Source organism: Peromyscus californicus, unplaced genomic scaffold (assembly GCF_007827085.1).
Source record: "Peromyscus californicus insignis strain IS unplaced genomic scaffold, ASM782708v3 Scaffold_8__1_contigs__length_139910024, whole genome shotgun sequence".
NCBI classification, from domain to species: Eukaryota; Metazoa; Chordata; class Mammalia; order Rodentia; family Cricetidae; genus Peromyscus; species Peromyscus californicus.
The window spans coordinates 985,516-1,013,466 of record NW_026294606.1 but is presented as its reverse complement, the minus strand read 5'-3'; the positions used below and the strand labels follow the sequence as shown (position 1 = coordinate 1,013,466).

The 27,951-nt window shown below is 44.2% G+C and overlaps 1 protein-coding gene across 1 annotated transcript in view; it reads right to left on the bottom strand.

Moving 5' to 3' along the window:
- The window catches only part of Hsd17b3 (hydroxysteroid 17-beta dehydrogenase 3), a 34,530-nt gene extending 18,308 nt beyond the window's left edge, over positions 1–16,222 (bottom strand). The window contains exons 1-2 of the mRNA XM_052728046.1: positions 13,033–16,222; positions 11,359–11,405 (exon numbers count right to left, since the gene is read on the bottom strand). Of these exons, the coding sequence (XP_052584006.1) occupies positions 11,359–11,405; positions 13,033–13,174 (189 nt within the window). The 5' untranslated portion in view covers positions 13,175–16,222. The remainder of the gene's footprint in view (positions 1–11,358; positions 11,406–13,032) is intronic.
- Between the last annotated feature and the right edge of the window lie 11,729 nt (positions 16,223–27,951).

The window sequence follows — 27,951 nt, the reverse complement described above, 5'->3', positions numbered from 1 at the left end:
AAAAGAAGAGAGGCTGAGAGAAAACCAAAATGGCTGTTTCTCAAAGCTGTGTTGAGTGAACACAAAAGAATTCTCAGAAATGCAAGACACTTTATTTCCTTGGAAAGGGGCAGGCAGCTAGACAATTCTAGCCAGGTGTAGTGCATACGCCTGTAAATCCCAGTACATGGGAGGCAGAGGCAGCAAGGTTGCTACAAGTTTGAGGCTAACCTGAGCTGTGTAGCAAAATTCTGCCTCAAAAACAAACACAATTTCAATTAAAGTATACCCTGGGCTACACAATAAGAACCTGTCTTTAAAAAAAAAGTTATTTTTAATTTTTACATCAAAAAAGAACATAGTAAAATAAAAAGGCTGAAAAGAAGGTGGTGTGGGTAAAGCCGTTGCTCTGAAAGCATGAGAACCTGAGTTTGGATCAGCAAAAACATGCAAAGCCAGACCAGGTAGCACACATCTATAATATTGCTCCTACAGCAGAGTTGAGATGGGAGGTGGAGAAAGGCAAATTCCCAGAAGCTCACAGGCCAACTAGCCTGGCATAATAACAAGAGACCCTGTCTCAAACAAGGTAGAAAGTGGAGGCCAACTCTCAAAGTTGTCCTCTGACCTTTCACTATGACAGACATTTACCTGCACTCATACATACATACATGCACACACACGTACACAAGCATGTACACACGCATGTACACACACGTACATGCATGCACACACAGAGATGCACACACATAGACAAGCATGTGTACACACACGTACACACATGCACACACATGCACACTGTGGCAAACATTTACCTACACACACACACACACACACGAAGACATTAAATTTTAATTAAGGAAACGAAACAACTCAGTTTAAAGGTTGGCAAGTAGTTGCAGCACTGCTTTGGTAGAAACAGAAAAAAAGGAAAGAGAAATGGAGGCTTCAGAACTGAATAACAGCTCCGGAGACAACATCAAACATCTTCACCAGCAGTCCCCGGAAGAAGCAAGCGTACCTGTGCTGCCGGGGGGCCCAGCTGGGCCCAGCTGTCTTGTCTCTCCTGGTTTCTTCTCACTTTCTGAAATGGGGATAGAGCCTTCCTAGGGAGTCCTAGGAACTAGATGACACAATTTCTGCTAAAGTTCTTTAAAACTGATGAAGAGCTATTACAGGGTCTGGGGAGATGGCTCAGCAGTTAAGAGCACTTGCTGCTCTTACAAAGGACCCAGGTCCAGTTCCCAGAACCCATATTAGGTGACTCACAACCACTTTGGTTTCCAGGGATCTGGCACCCTCTTCTAACCCCTGCCAGTACCAGGTATGCATGCAATGCCCTTAAATACATGCAGGCAAAGCACTCACACTCAGAAAATAAATGAGAAGGAAAGAAAAATATAAATTTCTAAAACCAATCCAAGAGAAATAACTTGAAGAATTCTATAATCACTTCAAAACATAACAAATGTTTCCCCACATGGTGGCATACATCTTTAGTCCCAGCACTTGGGAAACAAATGGATCTCTGTAAGTTTGAGGCCAGCCTTGTCTACATAGTGCCAGAATTATGTAAAGAGACCCAGTCTCAAAAAACCAAAACCCAAACAAAACAAAAACCCGTGTTAATAATAAGGCAATAAGGACACAAACGAGCATTTTAAGTTGTCCCACAAAGAGAATTCCAGGCACATATTATCCTCTGGGTAAATTCTACCAAACATTCCAAAAAAAACAATCATTCCAAAATTGTGTAATCCTCTAAAAGAATAAAAGGAGGTCAAGTTCTCTCTTTTTATGGAGTGCCTATAACCTTGACACCTCAGATTCTCTAGAGAACAAATACTGTCATCTAGTCATGCTGACCATTGGGAAACATAGCCCATGACTTGGCAGTTCTGTACTTACGGATGCTGTTAACTTATATACCTGTCCTCTAAGAGACAGGGACTGACATAAAACATGGGTGTCTGTTGACTGAAGAAAGTATAACTAAATTGGGACACACCAGAATGCTATAGTAGAGTGATAATGTGATGCTCTACAACATTGAAGAATCAGCGGACCACATTCCAGATACATCAGCAAGGATGAATTTTTAAAACAAGGCCAGATGGGAAAGGTAAACTGGGGGTTGGGGCAGCTGAAGTCATACAGACTAGATTTTAAGAACTTCCCTGCTGGGATAAGACAGACTGATACAGGGCAAGGGAAAGAGATGATCTCCAAGGCCAGAGCAAAACAATTCTTTTCCTTGGGTTGGTGACTTTAATGCATGGATGCACTCTGGGCCATTTCCTACAGCCACCAGGAACATTGCCTCCAGAATGGTGACTGTTCTCATCTGCCACACTGTGTGTAGAGAGCCCTCCTAGATGCTGGAGAATAGTCCCCAAACTGTCCAGATAAAGAGTATTAAAAATAAATGACTTTGCATAGTGTTTTTCGTTTCTGAAATTCTCTGGCCACTAACAACCAAGAATATTCATTAATGTGTATTATCTCAAGGAAGCCTCATGTTGCCAGCCTTCAGGGATGGCCATTTTTTCAGACTATAGTTTGGAGAATAAGAGACCTCAACTTATGGGTGGTGTCAGATCATATCAGTCTCATAAAGAATAAGTTGGCAGCAGAGGCCAATATTGAAGTTCAACACTAGCTTAGCTAGCAGGCTTCCTGATAAGGTGGTACTCTTGGCTAACACTGTAACACAGACTCACAAACATACATAGACACATTCACACTCATGCACACATGCATGCATGCATGCACCATACCACAAGAACAACCAAAGTCAACTTTAATGGCCATCCCTGAAGGCTGGCAACAATCATGAGGCTTCCTTGAGATAGCACACCCTGAGAACCATTATGGAGAGCAGAGCTGTCCAAATGTCTGTGCCAGAATCACAGCTCCCCAAAGAGCGAAGAGTCAACTATCCCACATTAAATATACTCTTGTGGTATTTTGAGTTGATTACGTGGAGAAATTGCCATTGGAAACAAACATTTCTAAAAGTTGTCCTTTTGCAAAAATAAAGTAATAAGTAATTAATCATTTGATAAAACAAGGGGCTGGAGAGATGGCTCAGTGGTTAAGAGTGTGTACTACTCTTGCAGAGAACCAGAGTTCAGTTCCCACACCTATATGGGATGGTTCCAACTACCTGTAACTTCAGCTCCTATCCAGGGACATTCATGTGTACATTAATGCACACAAACATAACACACATAAATTTTCATAAAGAAAACATATGATGCAGGCAGAGGCTTTTCTTGTCACACACACACACACACAAGCAGATTGCAGTGTGACACTTGCCCAGGGGGACCATGATGTCTGCTACCTGTGAGACTCTCACCTGTATCACCACTTTCCTGTACCACCTCCCTTCTCCCCAAAGGCCCAGTCCCTATCTCCTTTTGCCCTACATAAAGTCCAGCCATTTTGCCCCCTCACCAGTCTCATACATGCATGACTTAAGATGGTTTGAAATCTGCATCCTTTTACATGTTATCTATCTACTGTCAGTTTACTCATTGAATGAAATATCCAGCCTTCTGAAGGAAGAGCTCCTTTAGGATATTCCTAAAAAAGTGAGCTGAGCCAGGCAGTGGTGATACATGCCTTTAATCCCAGCACTAAGGAGGCAGAGGCAGGCAGATCTCTGAGTTCAAGGCCAGCCTGGTGTACAGAGTGAGTTTCCGGACAACCAGGACTACACAGAGAAACCCTGCCTCAAAAAACGGACAGCAACACCACCACCAAAAAAGGGAAGTTGAGAGCAGGGTTTGGAGACAGAGGGCTCTCACTATTGCTCCATGGGCAGAAGCTAAACGACACGGTAAAGTTCAACACTAGAGGTCCTAATAAAGTTGTATCCCCCTTCTGGGCATATGATCGATCAGGCAGGAAGTCACAGCCTCTAAAGGACCTTTTCTCTGTCCAAGAAAAGATGGACATGTGCAGCGGTTTCTCTCCCCTTCTCTTTACCCAGAGTGGACGGCTGGTGAAGAGCTGCTGTGCAGAGCTGTAGCGAGGACCAGAAGACGCTAACTAGACAGAGCTCTATCGGGAAGACACCCATCACTATGAACCCTCTGAATGTTATCAAGGCCCTTTGCTGCTGCCAGCCATATTCTCAACATCTGTATCTACTCAAGAGTTTTCTTTTTTAAAGAAGATTTATGTTTATTTTATGTATATGAGTTTTTCTGTTGTTTTCTTTATATCTCTTTGAAACAAAAACATACACAGAATCATCACCACCCCTCTGGAAAATGCCAATTAAAGTAAGATTTCGCCAAGCAGTTTTAAAAATAAAATACATTGACCAAAATAAAACATTAATTAGGAGGAAAAACCGTAAACCCAGAGCTGTGGCAATTCTGGGCTGATGGTTCATACAGAGTTCCCACTCCCACCACTTCTGAGAGCTGGAATCTGTCACAAAGGTGACTTAAGAATGAAGGACTTTTGTCTCCCAGTTCACTTCATCAGCTTCCTGAAGGGGAAGTTGTCCATTAAATGGAAAACAATTTGCATTTTCAGTACAAAGGGTACTCTTTGCCTGTGGGCTCCAGCCTCTCCTTGGTGGCGCCTTTTTCTGGAGAGAGTTTCCATGCAGCATGTGAAGTGGTCTGGGTAGTATTGTCCCCTTTGTCTCCTCAAGCAGGACTCAATCTTATTTTGAGAAAGTCGGGGCTGACAGGCCCCATATGCGGGTCTCAGCCCCTTTTCAGAGAGTTAAGCCCCAGCAAGGCCTTTCCCATAATGCACTGCCCACCAGGCCTGGATCTCTGCTGGCTTGAATGGGAGCCTGGGTCAAGGAAGGTGCTTATGGCTGCTAATCTACACCCGGGGGTGGGAACAAGACAGGGCTTCTTCTGTGTGGCCAAGAATAGAAGACAGGGCTGGAATTCAGGTGCAGACAGCGAGCCACAGAGGTGGAAGCCCACCCTCTGCCTCCCAGTCCAGTCCTTCCAAAAGTTTTTTGTTTTGTTTTGTTTTGCTTTGTTTTTTTCCCACCTGCTTTGGTTGATACTTGAAATTCCTTTAACAGGAGGCAAAGCCTCTCCTGCCACTTTAAAGATGAATGTGGATTAAACTGAATGTGCACAGAATAGGCTTCCGGAAAGCCAGAGAAGCATGTTCCCCATTCCTGCCATTAAGCACTACCTTGAAATTCCCAGAGTTGTTTAATTAAGCTGGAGCAGAGGATAAATCCCAAGGAAGCTCACTTTCTCTGATTAAAGGATCAGAAGAGGGAAAGTTAGTGGGAGTGCTTAGCGGTACTGGGAGAAGACTCATGGGGAAGGTGCCTGCTGTCTGTGCAAGCACAGGGAGCTGCTGCATGCCCAGCCCCAGCATCCACAGGGGGAAATGCCCCCACATAATAATATACATCTATAATCTAAGAGTTCGGGAGGCAGAGACAGGTCAATCTGCAGGACTGGCTAGGTAGCTCCAGGTTCAAAGAGAGGTCTTGTCTCTAAATAAATAAATAAGTAGACATGATAACATTTCTAAGACAGACAGATCTAGAATCATCAGAGAGGAAGGAGCCTCAGTTGAAGAAATGCCTCCATGAGATCTAGTTGTAAGGCATTTTCTTAATTAGTGATCCGTGTGAGAGGGCCCAGTCCATGGTGGGTGGTGCCGTCCCTAGGCACATGATCCTGGGTTCTATTAAAAAAAAAATCATACTGAGCAAGCCAGTAAGCAGCACCCCTCCATGGTCTCTGCATCAGCCCCTGCCTCCAGGATCCTGACCTGTTTAAGTTCCTGTCCTAACTTCCTTTGGTGATGAACAGCAATGTGGAAGTGTAAGCCAAATAAACCCTTTCTTCCCCAACTTGCTTTTTGGTCATGGTGTTTCAGTGAAGCAATAGAAACCCTAACTAAGACAAGTTGGTAACCAGGAGTGGAGTATTGCTGTGACAGACCTGACATGTTTGGGGGAGGATTGTGGAAGGACTTTGGAACTTTGGGCTAGAAGAACCATTGAATGTTAAGAGCTCTGTGGGAACTTGGAAGAAAAGAATGTTTAGAGCAGTGCAGAGGATAGAGGCCTGGCTTGTGAAGTTTCAGAGGGAACTTTAAAGACTCTATCAGGGCCATTTGTTACTTAGAATTAAGATTATGTGGTTTTGGTTAGCTGGAGTTGAAGAATCAGCAGTGATTAACAAGATACCAGAACTACTAAATCAAAACTTTGCTTTGCTGGGATACTTGGTGCTAGAGCTAAGAAATTAGCAGTTATTAAGAAGAGACCAGCATCACAGAGGTGAAATCTTCTGGGAAGTATTTCCTGAGAGCACAGAAAAGCTGTGTTTCAGAGGAGGCCAAGGTTGTATCTCATGCTGGCAGCCAGATGTGGTAATGTGTAAGCATCACCCAGGTGGTACTGGTTCTGAAGGCATGAAGGGGTCATGGAGAGCAGCTGAGGCTGAGCACTTGAAAGCCAGGAGAGGCCTGAAAGCCAGGAGAGGCTGTGGGTGAGATGCAGCCTCAGTAGCAGCTGAAGGTCCAGGACTAAAAGAGTCATGCAAAGTTGAGGCTTGGCACCATGAAGAGAGCTTATGGGATGCTACTGATGAAAGTGCAGTCAAGTTGCAGCAGAAGACCCCAGTGTTTTGGAGATACCAGTACCATGGGATGACCTCAGGCAAGATAACATCAAAGAAAGTTGTACCAAGACATGTCAGAACTAAAATTCTGGCAACTAAAGACAAAGAAAACATATTGAAGGAATCCAGAGAGAAACAACACCTTACCCACAGTGGAAAAACAATTCAAAATCTTCTCAGAAATCAAGGCCAGAAACAAGCACTACAATCTATTTCAAGTACTGAAAGGAAGGGAATGTCATCTATAAATTTTACACCCAGCAAACTATCCTTCAAGAATGACAGGGAAACCCAGAAGTTACAGAGTAAAGAAAAGCCAAGGGAGACTTTGTCTACAGATCTGTCCCCAAAAACAACCAGAAGTTCTCTAAGCAGAGAGGAAGTGACTAAAGGAATAAGGGACATGGAGAGAAAGAAGTAACAATAAGTCTCAGACATTCCTTCTCCAGTATGGCCTGTTCCATGTGTCAGCCCAAGTAGATCATAATACCCAGACACGTGGTCAAACATTAATGACACTGTTTCTGTGAAGGGGTATGTATGTTTGTGTTTCTTTTGTTATGGTCTTTTGATTTTTATTTGTTGGTCTTTTGAAACAGGGTCTCATGTAGCCCAGGATGACCTCAAAAATGCTATGGAGCTGAATGCAACTTCTGCCTCTACTTCAGATGTGTGCCGCCACAGTTGGCATGTAAATGTGTATTTTAGTAATAAATAACATAGAAGACTTTAACTTGAGTATTTGCCCTCCCTAGTATGAGAGAACCTCATCCCTGGATCTGCAGCCTCTGCTTCCCGAGTGCTGGGATTAAAGGTATGCACCACCACCTCCTGGCAATCCTGCAGATCTTGAATACATCAGCTTCCAGAATAATGTGAACTAATCTTTTAAAAAGATCTATCTCTCCCCAAATACACATACTCTGCTCTTGCTCTCTCGCCCACTCTCTTCCTCCCCTCCCTCCTTCCTTCTCCATAATTGGTTTTGTTTCTCTAGGGAACACCATGTGCATGCAGTGCCCTTGGAAGCCAGAAGGAGGTGCCTAATCCCCTGGGACTGCAGTTACAGATGTTTATGAGATACCATATGGGTGCTGGGAGTCAGTGAGTGAACAATCTTCCCAGGTCCAGGAGACCCAATTTAAACTTTCAATATAAACAGAAGCTAAACTTGAAAAGTCTTTTCTACGCAGCATTCTGCCCTTCTCATCCTGTTTAACCTTTGCAGACGCTCAGGTGAGAAGGCTGCCACCTCCCTGACATAGATCCAGCCAGTGACGGTCAGAGGCAAGTTCTGGACACCCACATATTCGCCAGTTCTCAGCCACGGAGTCCTGACCACCCCAGACTGAACCCCTTTCTCTGGAGCAGCAGTTAGCAGGAGAGAAGAATGGACTCTGAAATGGAGAAAAGCCTGCATGAGGAAAATTAGGAGCCCAGAAAAAAAATATTTAATTAACTTTTTAAAAGAACACAAGGAAATATTAAAGAGTTTGTACAGAAGAACAAGCAAAATTAGTCAAGGACGTGACAGAATGTCAGGACACAAGGCTCCCAGGCGAACTCTCCAGTGCTGGCCGGGACTCAGAAGCCCCAGGATGATGTGCCACTTGGCCAGAGTCAGAAGATCCTGCCAGAGTGAGGACTGACAACTCTACCTAGCCCCCAGCTCCTGACTCCTAACCCTTGCTTTATAAGATGGTAAAGAAACGAGCAACTCAGGCAGCATTTGACTTGGGATCTCCTCTAAGTAACAAGAAAAAAGTCAGGTCCGAATGGATAAGAATGAGAAATCTGAAAGAATCCAAGTAGCTCAGAGTATAGGCCACTGTGGTGGTTTGAATGAAAATGGACCCCACAGGCCTATATGAGTGGCACTATTAGGAGATGTGGCCTCATTGGAGGAAGTGGTCACTGGGGTCACTTGAGGTCTCAGATGCTCAAGCCAGGCCCAGTGTGGCAGTCTCTTCCTGCTGCCTGCACATCCAGATGTAAAACTCTCAGCTCTTTCTCCAGCACCATATCTGCCTGCATGCTATCATGTCCTGCCATGATGATAATGGCTTGAACCTCCAAACTGTAAGCCAGGCCCAATTAAATGTTTTCCTTTATAAGAGTTGCCATGGTCATGGTGTCTCTTCACAGGAATAAAACCCTAAGGTAGTCACAGATCTTAGTCAGTTTTGGATCACTGTGAATACCTGAGGTAAACATTTAAAAGGCAGCAGAGTTTATTTGGGCCCAAGGTTACAGAAGTTCCTATCTGTGGCCAGTTGACCCCTTTGCTATGGACTCATGATGAGCGAACTCAGCAGGGGAAAGCTACTCACTTCAGGGCAGCTGGAAATTATGAACACATCTCAGAAGCCTAGTTCCTTTCTAGAGGTTCCACAGCCTCCCAGCAGCACAAGCTGTAAATGTGCCTTTAAGGGAAAAGTCAAGCTCCAGGCTGTAGCAATGAGAGAGACATCCTTCTGATTAAACATTTTTTATTATATTGTATGGGTGGGGTGTGTGTGTGTGGAGGGGGTGCAGGATGTATGTGTGTGTGGTGTGCTGTGGTGTAGTGTGATGTGTGTGTGTGTGTGTGTGTGTGTGTGTGTGTGTGTGTGTGTGTGTGTGACAGTGCACGTGTGGAGGTCAGAGAACAACCTGCTGGAGTTGGTTCTTTCCTTCAATTGTAGTGGGATTGAACTCAGGTCTCCAAGCTGGGCTGCTAAGCCATCTCGCCAGCCCTTCCTTTCCCAGATTTTGGTAATAGAAGACATACTGCTTTGGAATGCAGTTGCTGAGCCCTCTTTCTATTCTCTACACTCAAATGTGACCACACACCATCTATCAAGGACCAGCCAATACTGCTTGTGAGGACATCCTTATGTATGAATTAAAGTAAGATCAAAGAATTCTTTACGGTAGATGAAACAGACCTGGAGCAGACAACCAGGAGCCACACATTTTTCTCCAGGGTGGAAACTAGGCACAGATACTTTTTGCCAGCACCTGGAACTTTTTAAAAGGTGTGCATAAGACATGTCACATCCAAAGTGTTTATAGAGTGGCTCCACGACACCTTGAGCTGTCATTTCACACAGTGTGATTTATTATGACATTAGCCTCTGGGATGGAGAGAAAGGGGTACCATTCTGAGGTTGAATGTAGTCTTCATAGCCACTAAACATTTGTGTCCCCTCAAAATTTACATATGGAAATCCTAACCCATTGGACGTGGTGGCACACACCTTTAATCCCAACACTTGAGAAGCAGAGGCAGGCAAATCTCCGTGAGTTCAAGGCCAGCCTGGTCTACCTAGTGAGTTCTAGGACAGCCAAGGCTACACAGAGAAACCCTGTCTTTAAAAAAAATAATAATAAAGCCAGGTGGAGTTCGAGGCCAGCCTGGTCTACAAAGTGCCCAGGACAGGCTCTAAAGCTACACAGAGAAACCTTGTCTCGAAAAAACAAAACAAACAAACAAACAAAAATCTAACAAAGCAAACACACACACACACATACACACACACACAAATAAATGTGAAAAATAAATAAAATTTAAGACAATATTTTTGATATAAGAAAATGCTAACAACTAAACATAACATTTTAAAAATAATGATATGTATAACATGAGATTTGAAAGAAATTTAGGGAAACTGACAAGTTATGAGTATCTTGTTCAGGAGGACTCGTTCTTCTCATTGGAGTTTTATAATATTCTTTATAAAGACTTGCATACTGTTTTTTGTACATGTGTTGTGTATGTGAGTGTTTAAATATGCATGGACTCACATGTGTGTGCAGGATGGCATGCATATGAAGGCATCAGATGTCTTTCTCAATCATCCTCCACTTTATTGAGGCAGCATCTCTTGCTGAACCCAGACCCTACTGATTGTCTGGTCTAGTTAGCCAGCTTGTCCAGGGGAATTCTCTGTCTCTGCCTCCCCAGTGCTTTGAAATAGAAGCTATATATGATACATCTAGCCCACACAAATAATCTTTGAATCAGCATGTTGCCTATTTGTATGGGATAAATAAAAGGGATTTATTTATTTACTTATTCATTTTGAGACAGGATCTTACTATGTGGCCCTGGCTGTCCTGGAACTTGCTCTGTAGACCAGGCTGGCCTTGAACTCATAGAAATCCTTCTGCCTCTGCCTCCCAAGTGTTAGGATTAAACACATGCACCACCACACTGGGCAGAGTTTACATTTTTAAAGGTACATTTAAATACCTAAACACTATGGCACAATTACAACCTAAAAACACCAAATGCCCCATAAATCCCTAAAGTCTAAACAGAGGCAGGGCCACTGGTCTGCTTGTTTGAGAGAAGAGGCTGGAGAGATGGCTCAGCATTTGCTGCCCTCCCAAAAGACCAGAGTTTGGTTCCTAACACCACATTGGTGACTCACAAACTCCACCTTCTCTTCTGGCTACATAAGTGGCACACAAATACACACAAAACCTTTTTAAGTGTCTGAAGGATTTTTTTTTTTTTTAGTCTACTCTCACATTAAAGATATTTTACTTCTTAAATGAATGTTTATGACTTTTGTACTCGGGATGGTGATTGGTGAGGTCGATGTCCCAAGACAACAGGGAGACAGCTTCATAGTTAGGCTGGTGGGATTCACCTGTAGTCCTAGCAATTCAGAAAGCTAGCGCAGGAATCCATGTGAGGTCAGTCAGTGAGACATGGTAAGACCTGATTTCCAAAATCTAAACTGCAAGAAAGCAGCCACCTCACCTCAAATGAGTAGGCTTTCCCGATGCCATCTCCTGCTCCGGTGATCACTGCAAGAAACAGTGACAGTCTTGAAGCAACAGGACATATCTCTTTCTCACAGCTATATTCTTTCGTACTTCTCAGTCTAGAACTCGTGATACCACAAAACCGCATTTTCCCACTCCAAAGCTTCCAGCTCTTGGTAACCCCTGACAGAACACTTGAAGTGAAGGGTTTTTCTGTTTTATTTTGGGGGCAAAGGGTTGTGTGTGTAGTTTTGCGAGGGATCTGTAAATCTAGAAAACACACTGTGAAATGCAGCAAAGCACTAAGCCAACAAGTATTTTATCCAGATTCTTAGGGTTTGGGGCAATGCAAGCCTTAGCACCTCAAGGGCAAGCATGTGTCCTGTTATTGCTTCACCCCTGCCCAGTGGTTACCCTAAGAACACCTCAGGGTCCCTTCTGAGAGTGAAGTCTGGTCCTCCCCTCCTCCACCCCACAGGACAGCAGCCCACAGTGACTGTGGAAGATAAGGAACCTAGCATAAAGGACACAGGAATGGGGGTGCAGGAACCCAAGGTCTTTAGATAGTTAATCCTCTATACCACTATCTGCTAGTACCCAACAATCTCAAAGGCCCTTATGCCCTTCATTCCCAAAATTGGAGACAGATTACCACAATTGCACATGTACCTGCAACTGACCTTGGCACCAATAATTAAAGGGCACATTTTTTAAAATGTTAACAAAAAAAAATCCATCAAGTTTATTGAGCATGGATCTCAGAATATTCTCTCCGGGTATTTTCTAGCCTTCTTACTGGGATTTTTCATCATCTACTTAAAATATTTTCCCTCCAAGGTTTGTCTGTGCCTGAAGACATCACATGTTTGCTCATGATAACGTTATTCACTCTTGACTCCCAAACAAGCTAAGATTATATTTTTCACTTTGAAACCACGGAGTCTCTAGCTCCATTTTAACTGCTTTGGGGGAGTGTTCTGAGGGTCTAAGTGGGCAGTAGTTGTGCAGAGGTCTCGTAGCACCAGGCACATGGGCATTTGATTGTGCCCAGTAGGATATTTGAACTAGAGTATGCAAACTCAGGTGGCTTAGTAAGTTTACTGGAGACAGCAAACACATGTATGCACACATCACATATGTGTGCACATATATGTACATGTGTGCATGCACAGTGTAAGAAGCATCAGTTAGAAATTCATTAATTCATCCTGAACAATTTCCCATATAGTCATTTAAAAAAAATCTATGACAAAGTTTGCAAAGTTGCCAAGTTAGTAAGGGCATGAAATGCATTTAAAAAAAAAATCAATTAACATTTGGTTTCAAATTTTTTGAAACACCCTTTAGCAAAATAGAAGCATACCAGTCCAGGGTTTAGAAATCTATAGATGAGGATATAGGTATTTCTGCCTTATTTATTATTTGTATTATCAGAAAAACTCCAAAAAGAAGAAAATCAAGCAAAGTAATAGATGCATGGGTAAGAGCAGAGGGGCAGTCTCCCTCCTCCACCATCTCCTGATCCACACCTTCATTTTCAGATAGTTCTAATTCCACTCATGCTATCTAGCCACAACATTTATTTTATGTGAAGTCACAGAGGCATTCTGAGACATAAGAAAAAGAAACAGGAGCAATCAAATCAGCAAGACTCAGGGAGTCCTCTTACCTGCCCATTGTCCCATGGATTGCAGGAAAGACCTTGGTAAAACCTTCCAGGAGCGCAGCAGGAGGTACTGGGAAAGCCTCCCGCACTTCAGCAGGCAGACCAGGCACACAAGCAGCCCCACAGAAACGAAGAATTGCTCCATGACCTCCCCGTGGCTGTCCTGCTGGAGATGCTGCTGGGATCTGGCCCTTGCCCTCTATGTGCCTCCAGGGGCAGGAGACCTGGGGACCTGCCAGATCTCCTTCCGGGAGGCACTGGGTGTGTTCCATGTATCAGGGGGCATTTAGATTAGAGTAGCTTCTTTATGTAACCTTGTGATTCATAGGCTTTTGAATCAAGTATCCTTCATAATATCTTTACAGAATGGTTGGGCTTTTGTGACAATGGAGTATGCTGAGTAAAGGAGACAGTAGACTTGCAGAAAAGCAAAGCCCAGAGAGAGGTAACATGGCACCCTGGGATACATGGGTCTGGACCAAAGAGATTTGGTCTTGTGACTTGGTCTCCAAAGATCTCTGTATTGAAAGCCTGATCCCCAGGGTGGTAGTGATGTGGGAGGTGACAGAACTCTTGAGAAGTGGGGCCCACACTTTTGAAATCAATATGGCAGTTTCTCAGAAAATTGGGAATTGATCTACCTCAAGACCCAGATATACCACTCTTGGTCATACACCCAAAGAATTCTCAATCATACCACAAGGACACTTGCTCAACTATATTCATAGCAGTTTTATTCGTAATAGCCAGAACTTGGAAACAACCTAGATGTTTCTCAATTGAAGAATGGATAAAGAAATGTGATACATTTACACATTAACTCAGCTGTTAAAAACAATGACATCAAGAAATTTGAAGGCAAGTTAATGGGATAGAAAAAAATAATCCTGAGTGAGGTAACCCAGACCCAGGAAGACAAACATGGTATGTACTCACTTATAAGCAGATATTAGCTGTAAAGTGAAGGATAACCATTTACAATGCATAGACCCAGAGAGGCTAGGTAACAAGGAGGGCCCAAGGGGGACACATGTATCTCCCTGTGAAGGGGAAATAGAGCTTGTGGGTGTACTGGGGGCAGGTGGAGATAGGAACATAAGGGATCAGGTTGGGGGTCATAGAGGAGGAGAGGACTGAAAGAGATGACTGAAAGGGGAAGCAGAAATCTGGTACAAGGAAAATTCCTAGGAATCTACAAGGATGACCTCAGCTAAGACTTCAAGCAATTAGTGGATACATAGCCTGAACTGACCATCTCCTGTGACCTACAGTCTGTCCTGCCTATGGGACAGGGGGTGGGGGGAAGGGTAGGGGTGGCTCAGAGATTGTGGAAATGGCCAACTAAGGACTGGTCCAGCCTGAGACCCATGCCATGAGAGTGAGCCCACCCCTAACACTGCCTGGAGTGCTAGAACCCAAAGGCTGGATGGCCCAGAGACCTAGGATAAAATCAAACACAACTGGAGAAAAAAAATGTAATGATTCCTAACGATATTCCGCTATACACATAGATTGGTGTCTATCCCAGTTGTCATCAGAGAGCCTTCATCCAGTAACTGATGGAAGCACACACAGGCACCCACAGCCAAACATTAGGCTGAGCTGGGGGAAGTCTGCTGAAGAAAGGGAGGAATGACTGTACAAGCCAGAGGGGTCAAGGACATCACAAGAAAACCCACAGAAACAACTAACCTGGGCTCATAGGAGCTCACAGAGTCTGAACCAACAATAACCAGGGAGCCTGCATGGGATCAATGTAGGCCTTCTACATATATATGTTAGTTGTGGAACTTGGTCTACTTGTGGAACTCCTAACAGTGGAAGCAGGGGCTGTCCCTAATGCCTTGACAGGATTTTGAGAACTCATTCCTCATACCGGGTTGCCTCGCCCAGCCTTAATAGAAGGGGAGGAGCTCAGTTCTACCTCAACTTGACATGTCATGCCTTGTTGATACCCATATGAGACCTGCCCCTTTCTGAATAGAAACAGAGGAGGTGTGAATTGGGGGGTGGGAGGGACAGGCAGAGGGGAGGCAGAGGGAGGGAGTAGGAGAAGAGGAGGGAGGGAAACTGCAGCTGGGATGTAAAATAAATAAAACAAAGTGGGATCTAGTAAGAAGTTCTGCAGTCACTTGGGAAAGTGATGCTCAGAAGGAGAATCTTTCATTACTGTTTTCTACTAATGTCAGAAGCTACACCCATAAAGTCTCACTGACATGGCTAACCAAACAAGGACAATACCAACAGACATGCTAAAGTAGACAGGGAAATGTCCACCAGCCTCAAGGGTACACAAAGAACTACAAGCAACTAAGAAATAGTCTTTCCCAGGGTGGAGCACACCAATTGGCTATCTAATATCAAATGGTCATCCCTGAAAATATGCATACAAGTAACAGTATACAGACTGAGCAGGTTATATTTAGGAATATATATGTGTATGCATATAGATACACACACATATACATATGAATGAAATAACAATTAATGAAAAAGGAGGCCATGAATTTGAAAGGGAGCAAGGAGGGGTACTTGAGGAAGTGTGGGCAGCTGTCCTCCATGGTTGCTGAGCCAGATTTTGAGATTAAAGTCACCATTGCAAATACTTGAGTTAGTCACTTTAGTAAATTGATTATCTGCTGTTAAATAATGAACTGCATGTGATACTCCAGGACAGGAAGTAGAAAAGAACTAGTGTGACATTGGAGAAACCAACACAGTAGCACAAACTCTATATGTTCATATTTAAATTTAACTTAATTTAAAATTTAGCTCCTGAACTACACCAGCCATTCCTGGCTAGGAGGCCACCTGGTTTACATTTATGTCCATGCAGGAAGTTCTGCTGGACACTAAAGTTTCCAAGCCATTTGGTCTTCAGGGAACTTACTGTTGCCAAAACGATGAACCAAGAACTCATCACCACCAAAAGTAAAGCAAAAAAGATAAACATCTGTGTTTGGAACACACTTTTCAGGGTTAGATACGTAGCTCAGTTGGTGGAGTGTTTGCCTCATATGTACAAAAACCTAAGTTTGACCCCAGCATGAACTAGACATGGTGGCTCACACCTGTAATCCAGCATTTGGGAAGTGGAGGCAGGAAGATCAGAAGTTCGAGGTTGTCACTGGCTGCATTGTGAACTCAAGGCAAGCCTGGGCTACTGGAGACTATCTGAAAAGAAAAAGATAAAAGAGAAGGAAGGGAGGGAGGGAGGGAGGGAGGGGGAGGGAGGGAGGGAGGGAGGGGGGAGGGAGGGAGATAGTAGAACACAGCTCAGGACTTTATTGTGATCACCACATTAGTGAACAGAGTAGAATTGTCCCTGGTTTAGAAGAATCTTGTCCACTCTTCCCCATTTGGTATAATACTCACTGCTGGGTTTTCATAGAAAGGTCTTATCGTGGGGAAATCTGATCCTAATGTTCCTAATTGCTTTAGAGTTTTTGGTCATGAAGGATGCTGAATTTTGTCTAAACCTTTTTTTATATCCATTGAGATGATTATGTAATTTGTCTGTATTCCACTTTTATGCTGCATCACATTAATTCATTTGCTATCCCAGCATCCCTAGAGTGAAACCACCTTGCTTCTGAGGTTTTATCATTTTATTCTGTTGCTTAATTTAGTTTGCTGGAATTTTACTGAGGATTTTTGCATCTGTGTTCATCAGGGAAATTGTCTGTAGCTTTCTCTTGGTGTGATGTCATCACCCAGTTTTGCCATCAGAGTGGCAGTAGCTTCTTGTCGTGAGTTTAGAATTCCTTCCCTTCCAATTTTGTGGGACAGTATGAGAAGGTCTTAGCTCTTCTTTGGAGGTCTGGTTCAGTTCAGCAATTACTCTGCCTGGTACTTTGTCTTTGTCTGGAGACTATCACTCCTCCAGTTTCATTGCTCACTATCATTTTTGGGTTGCTTATATTCTTTTGGTTCACATGTGTCTAAAAATTTATCCATTTTTTCCCCTAGGTTTTATAACTTATCAGGTTATACATTTTCAATAATCCTCTAGATTTCAGTGGTATCTATTAATATTCCTCTTTTATGCCTAATTTAAAATTTTGAGGTCTTCTCTCTTTCTTTTGCTTAACTTGTCTAAGAGTTTGCCAACTTTATTTTCTCAAAAATTGCTTCCACTGATATTCTGTATTGTTCTTTAGCCTCTGGAACCGCTGGAATTACAGGCATGCATACCAACTGCTTTTCACTGTGTCTTTTGGTATTAAATGGCCCCCTCCAGCTCTAGGTTCCAGGTGACTGCCCTATTCTTTTTATATTTATCTTTTTTAAAACTTTTTTTTATTCTTTGTGGATTTCACATCATGCATTCCGGTCCTACTTATCTCCCCATCTCCTTAAATCCACCCTCTGCCCTTGCAACATCTCCCCGCCACAAAACCCCCCCCCCCCCCCCCCCCCCCCCCCCCCCCCCGCAAATCAAAACCAAACTTAAAAGAAAAACAAAAAACCAAACCAAACAAACAAACAAAAGAAGCTGTAGTGTGGCCTGTTGAGTAACAGTTTACCCTTTAGTCCATTCATCTATTCATCTTTACTTGCAAGTGTTCATCGCCACAAATCATTGGTCAGGCTTGAGGCCTCTGGTTTCTGCTCCACCACCAATAATGGGTTATCACTGGGGCTCCTCTTGGATATCCCATTGTTGTCCTGTGTCATGGAAATCCTGCTGTTTTGTATCTGTAGGTTTTTCCCTTTCACATGCTCCAACAGTTCATGGATTCAGATGATGTTGAGGTAGGCCAATTCATAGCCCTGGTTCTGGGCCTGGGTAATAGCTGGGTTGGTCAGCCCACCAGCTTTCCTTCATCATCACTACCTGGATGAGCTCTCCAGCTTTGGCTGGCTCACCCACTGCAGCCTGCAGCAAGAAGCAAGGCCAGTTCTCCTGCTCTCAGGCCCTCAGATCCAGCTCCCCAACACTCACATCACCAGGGCCAGCTCTACTGTTTTGCCCACAGGAGCTACAGAGCCCTCTCTCCCAAATGCTGTAGGAGGCATACGAGGGTGGTTTGGGGTCAGCTTTCCTGCTTTCACCACCTCAGGGCCGGTTCACTTGCATCCCAACTACAATGCCAGCTCTAATGTGCTGCCCAGGTAAGGTGCATGCCATAGTGCGGGGTAGGGCCAGCTCTCCTGCTGCAGTATCCAGTGAGGGGCAGGGCCAGCTATCCCAGAGCCACTGAAGGGCAGGGCTGGCTCAGCACAGCATGATTTCAGTGACCCTTTGTGCTAACACGGACCATGTCCAATGACCCCTTGGGCTAACATGGACCATGGAGATCAACACAGACCCCAGCTGCAGCAGGATCATGGACCCAGACATTGCCCTTGGCAGTGGCCCATGCCTGGACGTCTCCAAGGCTCCAGGTGGCAGCACTAGCCACCCAGATCAGCATGGCCCCGGCAGTGGCATGGTTCTCTGACACTGACATAGTCTGAGGTAGCTGACCAGACCCCGATCATGTGCATGACCCTTGGTGGTAACAGGATCTCCAGACATCAACTCGGACCCTGGCCACTGTAGAGCCACAGACCCAGACATGGCCCTCCACAGCAGTCCTAGCGCAGATGACACCATGGCCCTTGGTGAAATGCAGACCACTCAGATATGACTGCCCTATTTTTTAATTGTGCTATGCTTATTAGTTTGAATCACTTAATTTTTGACAGAGGCAATCACTGAGATCAATTTGTTTAGACACTAAGAGGCCTCTTCTTGGCTGTATTTTCCCTGGTTCTCCCTGCAAAGCTAAGGGCCTATGGTTTAGCTTGTTCTAAAGAAAAAGGGTTGCTTTCAAGAGTGCACCTAAGTGCAAACTTCTTCCAAATTGTTTCAAGCAGTGTCAATTCCTTTGACAATCTCTTTGGAACTTGTCCTGGATAGTTTTATGTCAGCTTAACACAGCTAAAGTCATCTGAGAGGAGGGAACCTTAATTAAGAAAATGTCAACGTAAGACCAGGCTGTAGGCAAGCCTGAAAGACATTTTCTTAATTAGTGATCATGGGGAGGAGCCCAGTTGTAGGTAAGGCCACCCCTCAGCTAGCAGTCTTGGTTTCTACAAGAAAGCAGATTGAGCAAGCCTTGGGGAGCAAACCAATAATCAGTACCCCTCCATGGCCTCAGTGTCATATCGTACCTCCAGGTTCCTGCCCTGTTTGCACTCTGGTCCCTATTTCCTTCAATGATAAACAGTGATATGGAAGTGTAAGCCAAATAAACCCTTTCTTCCCCAAGTTCCTTTGATCATGGTGTTTCATCACAGCAATAGACACCCCAACTAAGACAGGGGTCTTATTTTTATGGACATGTGTTCCCTTTGGACATCTGAAATGTTTGAAATCATACAACTGTGGTGATATATTGTGTACCCTAATAAAATTTGCCTGAAGATCAGAGAGACAAAGGAAGAAGCCACTGCCATGTCTTATCTCTAGGACTCCTCAGCCTAAAAAGGCTCTCTAGCCGAAAGGCCTCTAGGCTGAAAGGGACTTCCTCAGCTGAAAGCACCTCCAGCAGAAAAGCCTTTAGTTCCTGTCTCCTCACACCTTATATACCTTTCTCTGCCCACCATATCACTTCCTTCCTAGTGCTTGGATTAAAGGCGTGTGACTCCCACGTACTGGGATTAAGGTGTGTGCCACCACTGCCTGGCCTCTATGTTTAATCTAGTGGCTTGTTCTGATCTTCAGGCAAATTTTATTAGTGTACAAAATACATCACTACACGCAACCCACATGAGGCCTGTGTTAGTTACTTCTTTGGTGCTGTGATAAAATTCCCTGACAAAAGGAAACCTAGAGAAAAAAGAGTTTGTTCTGGCTTACAGTTCCAGAGGAGACACAGTCCATCGTGGCAGGGATGGCATGACAGCAGGAGCGTGAGGCTGGCCTGGCAGTCAGGTAGTGGAGCAATCATATTTATCCACACACTGGATGAGAACTAGAGAGACAGAGAGAACAGGAAGTGGGGCCAGGCTAGGAAACCCCAAAGCCCTCTACTCCCTTTGATGGGCCTGCTCCAGCCAGGCCCCATAATCTCCCTTAACAGTGCCACCAGCTTGGAACCAAGTGTTTGCTGTGGGATGTCTTTCTGTAGGCTGTGAATATGTGTTGCTCCCATTTGTTAATAAATAAAGCTGCATTGACCTATGGCAGGGCAGAATGGAGCCAGGCGGGAAATCCAAGAGAGAGAGAGGGAGAAGAAAAGCGGAGTTGGAGGAGATGCTCCGAGCCACCACAAGGGGAAGCAAGATGTGAGAGAGCAGGTAATGCCACGAAGCCACGTGGCAAAATATAGATTAATAGGAATGGGCTGAGTTAAAGTTGTAAGAGCTGGCTAGCGAGAAGCCTGAGCCATCGGCCATACAGTTTGTAATTAATGTAAGCCTTATGTGTTTACTTGGGACCAAGCAGCTGCAGGACACAGGATAATTTCTGCTACAAGTATTCAAATGCATGAGCCTACTGGAGATATTTCTCATTCAAACCACAAGGCTGCTCCCATTTCTATCAGCTGTAAGTTTAAGGAGTGTCCCCAAACCAATCTTAGCTGATAGTTTGCTAGGGGAACTTACAAACTTCACAGGAAGCTGTTATACTTGTGGTTACATTGCATCACAGGTAAAAGAGACAAATTAAAGTCAGCCAAAGGGAGAAGGGCAAAAACAAACTCTAGAGGAACATCAGATGTAAATCACCTGTTGTCTTCCCAATGTGGAGTCAGGGACAACGCACGGCACCAGTGACAGGAACTAACCCCAGCGCAGTGCTCAGTACCTTTGGAGTCCAACACCAGGTTTCACTGACTGTCCATGGGCTGACTTCAATCCCCAGCAGGTTTAATTTTAGAGAGCAACAGTTACACATAAGAAAGAAGCCCTGGTCAAGCTGTGGTCCTGCTCATCCTCAAGCCATCTTGTCTAATTTTTCCTGCAAGATAGGCTAAGTGTCAGAGGCCACCAGCACTCAGAATAATCTCTCAGAGAGCTTGCCCAGGCAAGGCAGTCTGCATCATATATATGTTTGAAATCTTCCTGGGAAACAAATTCCTCTGTGGCTGGCCCTAGGCTTCAGTCTTTTCCTTCCCCAACATGTGATTCTTGGGGAAATTCCAATTCCTTGGAGATCATTGTTTTAGTAGCCTGATAGCCAAATGAAAGGGCCCAAGTGTCTCTGAGGCTAGTGAGATATGTACATGCCCACACAGAGGTCAGAAGACCACTTTCAGGAGTCATTCGCTCCTTCTACTATGGGTTCTGGGGATCAAATTCAGCACCTTTACCCAAAATTAAGAAAATGCCTCCAGAAGTGGCCACAGGTCAGTCCGATAGAGGCAATTCCTCAAACAGAGGTTCATCTTCATAGGTGTGTCAAATTAGTACCACCTCATGCATACAGCAACCCAACCTAACCTTAATTCAGATCCCATCTGCTACAGGCCTTCCTAGAGTGAAAAGGGCTACTTTCCATCCAGATACAAATGCTGTTTTAGGGTGCCCTCTGCTGGCCATATATGGAAGAGGAAGAAAAGTCTTAAAATCATTTCTGAAAAAAATCCAAAATTAAAACTTAGAGATAAGGAAAACAGCTTTGAAACACAGCAAAAACTGTTTTCACTTGTTTGGCTGAGTGAGTGATTTCTGGTCTCTGGGTTTCAGAAGAGATGCCAGAGGTTGCTCTAACAACAGTTTGGAAGCCCCAATATCATGTTCTCAAAGCCTTAAAAAGTAAGCAAAAGCAGGGCTGAGTTCAGTTCAGTTGGAGGAGTGCCTGGCTAACACACGCCTTTAATCTCAGCATTAGGGAGCCAGAGACAGACAGATCTCTTGTTTGAGACCATCCTGGTCCACATAGGGAGTTTCAGGCCAGCCAGGACTAGACAGGCAGAGCCTGTCTATAAATAGATAGATAGATAGATAGATAGATAGATAGATAGATAGATAGATAGATAGATAAATAAATAAATAAATAAATAAATAAAAAGAAGGCAGTCCCCAGCAGCCTACCAGCAGGTGAGAGGCCTGCCTGCAGGCTACACCACCACTGTCACCCACTGGATTCTGTTCCCCCAAACCCCACTCAGCCGCCCAATCCCACCAATCTCATCCTCCTGCCTGTGGCCAGCTCTCCTCCAAAACTTCAGTAGACTCTATAGGCACAGGCACAACCCACACCAGCTGGAAGAACAGGTGAGTGACTGACCTCCCAGATGAACTGCCAACCTCCAGACCCACATCCCATGCCCCTCCCCTCATCTCAGTCCCAGAAAGACAGCTGGGCCCTGCCCCCAACTCTGGTGGAACTCTACTGTTCTGGTGCAGTCCCCAGAAGCTGGCTAGCAGGTGAGAGACCTGCCTGCAGGCCATACCACCACTGCATCCACCACCTACTGGATTCTGTTCCTCCTAGACCCACTCCACTGCCCAATCCCACCCACCTCATCATCCTTCCCAAGGCCAGCCTTCCCCAACAACTCCAGCAGACTCCATAGGCTCAGGTACAACCTGCACCAGTTGGAAAAACAGACTCCATAGGCACAATAAAGGGAACAGATAATAAAGGAACAAAACACTCATCCAACAAAGACAACACAAGAATCAACACCTATACCTATCTATAATCATCCCAAACCCAGACTGGTAAACGCCAATGTAAGAATACATTCAACAACAAAACGGGCAATACGGCACCACCAGAACCCAGTGATCTGACAACAACAAGATCTGAACATTCCAATGCAGCTAAAGCACAAGAAACGACCTTAAAAATAACTTTATGAAAATGATAGAGGCCTGTAGCTAGAGTTTTCCTGCCTGGCCCACAGTCAGGACAAGTCTCTCTCACCTGCCAGTCCCACAGCCGCTCAGACCCGTCCAAGTAAACACAGAGACTCATATTGGTTACAAACTGTATGGCCGTGGCAGGCTTCTTGCTAACTGTTCTTACAGCTTAAATTAATCCATTTCTATAAATCTATACCTTGCCACGTGGCTCGTGGCTTACCGGCATCTTTACATGCTGTTTGTCATCGTGGCGGCTGGCAGTGTCTCTCTGACTCAGCCTTCCACTTCCCAGCTTTATTCTCCTCCTTGTCCCGCCTACACTTCCTGCCTAGCCAATGGCCAATCAGTGTTTTATTTATTGACTAATCAGCAACACATCTGCCATACAGAACATCCCACAGCAGAGGCCCTTAAGGAGGAAATGAAGATTTTCCTTAAAGAAATTGAGGAAAAGACAAACAAAAAATTGGAAGAAATCAATAAATTCCTTAAAGAAAGCCAAGAAAGCCAAGAAAAAAATCAAACAGGTGAAGGAAACAGTTCAAGACTGGAAAATTGAAAATAGAAGCAATAAAAAAAAAAACACAAACTGAGGAAATTCTGGAAATAGAAAATCTGAGTAAGCGAACAGGAACTACAGATGCAAGCATAACCAACAGACTACAAGGGATGGAAGAGAGAATCTCAGGTGTTGAGGATACAACTGAGGAAACAGATTCATCAGTCAAAGAAAACACTAAAGTCATAACAAAAAACATCCAGGAAATCTGGGACACCATGAAAAGACCAAACCTAAGAATAATAAGAAGGAGAAGATTCCCAGTTCAAAGGCACAGAAAATATATTCAACAAAATCATAGAAGAAAACTTTGCAATCTAAAGAAGGATATGCCTATGAAGGTACAAGAAGCTTACAGAACCAAATAGACTGAACAAAAATAATAAATAAATAAATAAGTCCTCTGTCACATAATAATCAAAATACTAAACATAGAATAAAGAAAGAATATTAAAAGCTACAAAAGGCCGGGCGGTGGTGGCGCACGCCTTTAATCCCAGCACTCGGGAGGCAGAGCCAGGCGGATCTCTGTGAGTTCGAGGCCAGCCTGGGCTACCAAGTGAGTCCCAGGAAAGGCGCAAAGCTACACAGAGAAACCCTGTCTCGAAAAAACCAAAAAAAAAAAAAAAAAAAAAAAAAAGCTACAAAGGAAAAAGGCCAAGTAACATATAAAGGCAGACCTATCAGAATTACACCCGACTTCTCAATGGAGACTCTAAAAGCCAAAAGGTATTGGACAGGCGTCTTGCAGACTCTAAGAGACCACAGATGCCAGCCCAGACTATGATACCCAGCAAAACTTTCAATCACTATGGATGGAGAAAACAAGATACTTCATGACAAAGTCAAATTTAAACAATATCTATCACAAATCCAGCCCTACAGAAGGTACTAGAAGGAAAATTCCAAATCAAGGAAGTTAGCTACACCCATGAAAACATAGACAATAGATAATCTCAGGCCAGCAAAAACAAAAAAAGGTAAACACACACACACACACAACCACCACCACCACCAACAACAACAACAAACTAACAGGAATTAACAATCACTGGTCATTAAAATTTCTCAATCTCAATGAACTCAATTCACCAATAGAAAAAGACGGGCTAACAGAATGGATATAAAAACAGGATCCATCCTTCTGCTGCATACAAAAAAACACATTTCAACATCAAACATAGACATTACCTCAGAGTAAAAGGTTGGAAAAACATTTTCCCATCAAATGGACCTAAGAAGTAAGCTAGTATAGCTATCCTAATATCCAACAAAATAAACTTCAAACCAAAATATCAAAAGAGATGGAGAAAGACACTTCATATTCATCCAGTAACTGATGGAAACAGATGCAGAGACCCACAGCCAAACATTAGGCTGAGCTGGGGGAAGCCTGCTAAAGAGAGGGAGGAATGACTGTACAAGCCAGAGGGGTCAAGGACATCACAAGAAAACCCACAGAAACAACTAACCTGGGCTCACAGGAGCTCACAGAGTCTGAACCAACAACCAGGGAGCCTGCATGGGACTGACCTAGGCCCTCTACATATATGTAACCATTGTGTGGCTTGGTCTACTTGTGGAACTCCTAACAGTGGGAGCAGGAGCTGTCCTTATGCTTTGGCTGGCTTTTGGGAACCCATTTCTCATACTGGATTGCCTTGCCCAGCCTTAATACAAAGGGCAGTGGTGAGTCTTACCACAACTTGATATGTCATGCTTTATTGATACCCATGGGAGGCTTGCCCCTTTCTGAACAGAAACAGAAGAGGAGTGGATTAGGAGGGGTGGGGCAGAGGGGAAGTGCAGGAGGAAAAGGTTGGAGAGGGAGCTTCAGGCTCAGTGAGAGAGCCAGTCTCAAATGAGATGATGAAAAACAATTGAGGAAGACACCAGACATCAACCTTTGTCATCCGCATACTCATACGTGCATGCCTACACACTGCACACACACGAACATGTACACACACATACACATAAAGATGCACAAATGACCAGCCAGCACATGAAGACAAATGTTCTCCATGAATCAGGGCAATGAAAGTCCAAGCCAAAAACCCATCAGGATGGTTACTACCAAAAAACAAAACCAAATGTGTGCTGTGAAAGATGAAGAGACAGAAGCTATGAAAAACGTACAGTATATCAGGTCCTCAAAAAACTTAAAACTAGAGCTGGGTATGGTGACACACACCTTTAATCCCAGGACTCAGGAGGTAGAGGCAGGCAGATCTCTGAGCTTGAGGCCAGCCTGGGCTACAGTATGAGTTCCAGGACAGCCAAGGCTACACAGAGAAACTCTTGTCTTGAAAACAAATTTTAATTAGAATTCTACTACAGTGTATAAATCCAAAAATAATTGAAAACATGGTCTTCTACTGTTTGAGACAGGGTATTGCTGTGCAACCCAGGCTAGCCTCAACCTCCTGAGCACTATGATTATAGATGTGCACCTGTGTGGGCCCTGGCCTTCCCATATTGAGTAAACTGTTGCCTGCTTGCCGACCCTGACCAGATGTCCTCCCTATGCTGATTCCCTGCCGGTTTCCACCCTCCTGAACGCTCACAGGAGGTTCTTTGTTTGTGTATCCTGCATTTGATGTAAACAGTTTAGATGCAAGAATGTAGAACATTGGGTAGCGAACTTCTGCCCTCCAGGGTTCCTCCATTGTGCTGTAGGCCTGTATTTAAGGTTTCCTCCCTCCTTCAATAAACGGCATTCGGCATTCTGCTGTGGTGACTGACTCGCTGTTTCTTGTCTCTATGTTTTAATCCACAGCCCCTCACTCGGACATGGTGAACGGGTGGCGGTAGCGCGGGCGTTACCGCAACACACCTGAGATCAGAGTTTTGAAGATGTATTTATACTTCTGTATTTATAGTGGCATCATTCATGAAAGTGTGAAGAAAGAAATACCCTAAGGGGACCAATGGGTGAGTGAATAGGCAAAACTGGGTACCGTGACAGTTAACATTGTCAACTTGACAAGATCTAGAACCATCTGGGAGACAAGTCTCTGAGCATGCCTGTGAGGGGTCATCTAAATTAGGTTAATTAAGATAGGAAGACTCTCTCTGAATGTGGGTGGTGCCATTCCATGGGCTGGAGTGCCAAACTTTGTAAAAAAGAGAAAGCCAGCTGAGCACCTCCATCCTTGACTGTGGGTACGTGACCAGCTCAACTCTTGTGATTATGACTTCCTTGTCACAGGGGACTATACCTACACCTGTAAGCCAAAACAAACCCTTTCTCCATTAAGTTGCTTTTGTCAGGGTGTTTTATCACTCCAATGGAGCCAAACTACACAGTGAGATCCTGTCATTCGGCTGACAAGAAGGCAGTAGGAGGAGGCACTTGACCCAAGTTCAATCTTTAGAACCCACAGAAAAGTGAAAAGATTTTAAAGCTAATTCCACAAAGTTGTCTTCTGACTGCCACAGCCATGGCACATGTATATACACACATACATGCAATAATTATATTAAGTAGTTGGAAGCAAATTCCTTCAGTTGCTACTACCTCTGGCTCTGCTTCTATAAGCTTAGTTGTTGCTGGTGAGGCTGGGGAGTTAATTCAGTTAAGTTCGTGTCACACAAATTGTAACTTTCAAATTCCCTTGAACAAACCTGAGGGGCTGAGCAGAACAGGACAGATGATCCACTTGTATTAGCTACTTCTCTATTGCTGTGATTAAGAAAAACAAACAAAAACAAAAAAAAACCCACATAACAGCAACAACAGAAACATGACCAAGGCAACTTGTGGTGACATATTGTGTACCCTAATAAAATTTGCCTGAAGATCAGAGGACAGAACAAACCACTAGGTTAAACATAGAGTCCAGACAGTGGTGGCACACACCTTTAATCCTAGCAATCAGGAGGTAAAGATCTGTCTGGATCTCTGTGAGTTCAAAGCCACCCGGGACTACATGAGATTGACTCAGTCTTAGGAGAGAAACAGAGCCAGGCAGTGGTGGCACACACCTTTAATCTCAGTCCTTGGGAATCACACGCCTTTAATTCCAGCACTTGAAATCTCATGCCTTTGCTACCAGTATTTGGGAAGAACACACATCTTTAATCCCAGTACTAAGAAGAAAGTCATATGGCTGAAAAAAGTATATAAGGGGTGAAGAGACAGGAACTAAAGGCTTTTCGGCCGAAGCCCTTTTTCAGCTAGAGCCCTTTTTGGTTGAAGGCTTTTCACTGGAGAGCTTTTGGCTGAGGACTCAGAGACATTCAGTCAGAGGATTCATGGAGTTGGTGAGGTGAGAAGTAGCTGTGGTGTTCCTCAGCATTTACCCCAATACCTGGCTCCGGGTTTTGTTTTTTTTTTGGTTTTTTTTTTTTTTTTTTGGTTTTTCGAGACAGGGTTTCTCTGTGTAGCTTTGCGCCTTTCCTGGGACTCACTTGGTAGCCCAGGCTGGCCTCGAACTCACAGAGATCCGCCTGCCTCTGCCTCCTGAGTGCTGGGATTAAAGGCGTGCGCCACCACCGCCCGGCCTTTGTTTTGTTTTTTTAATCATAAGACCATTTAGGATTCGAGTAACAGCAGC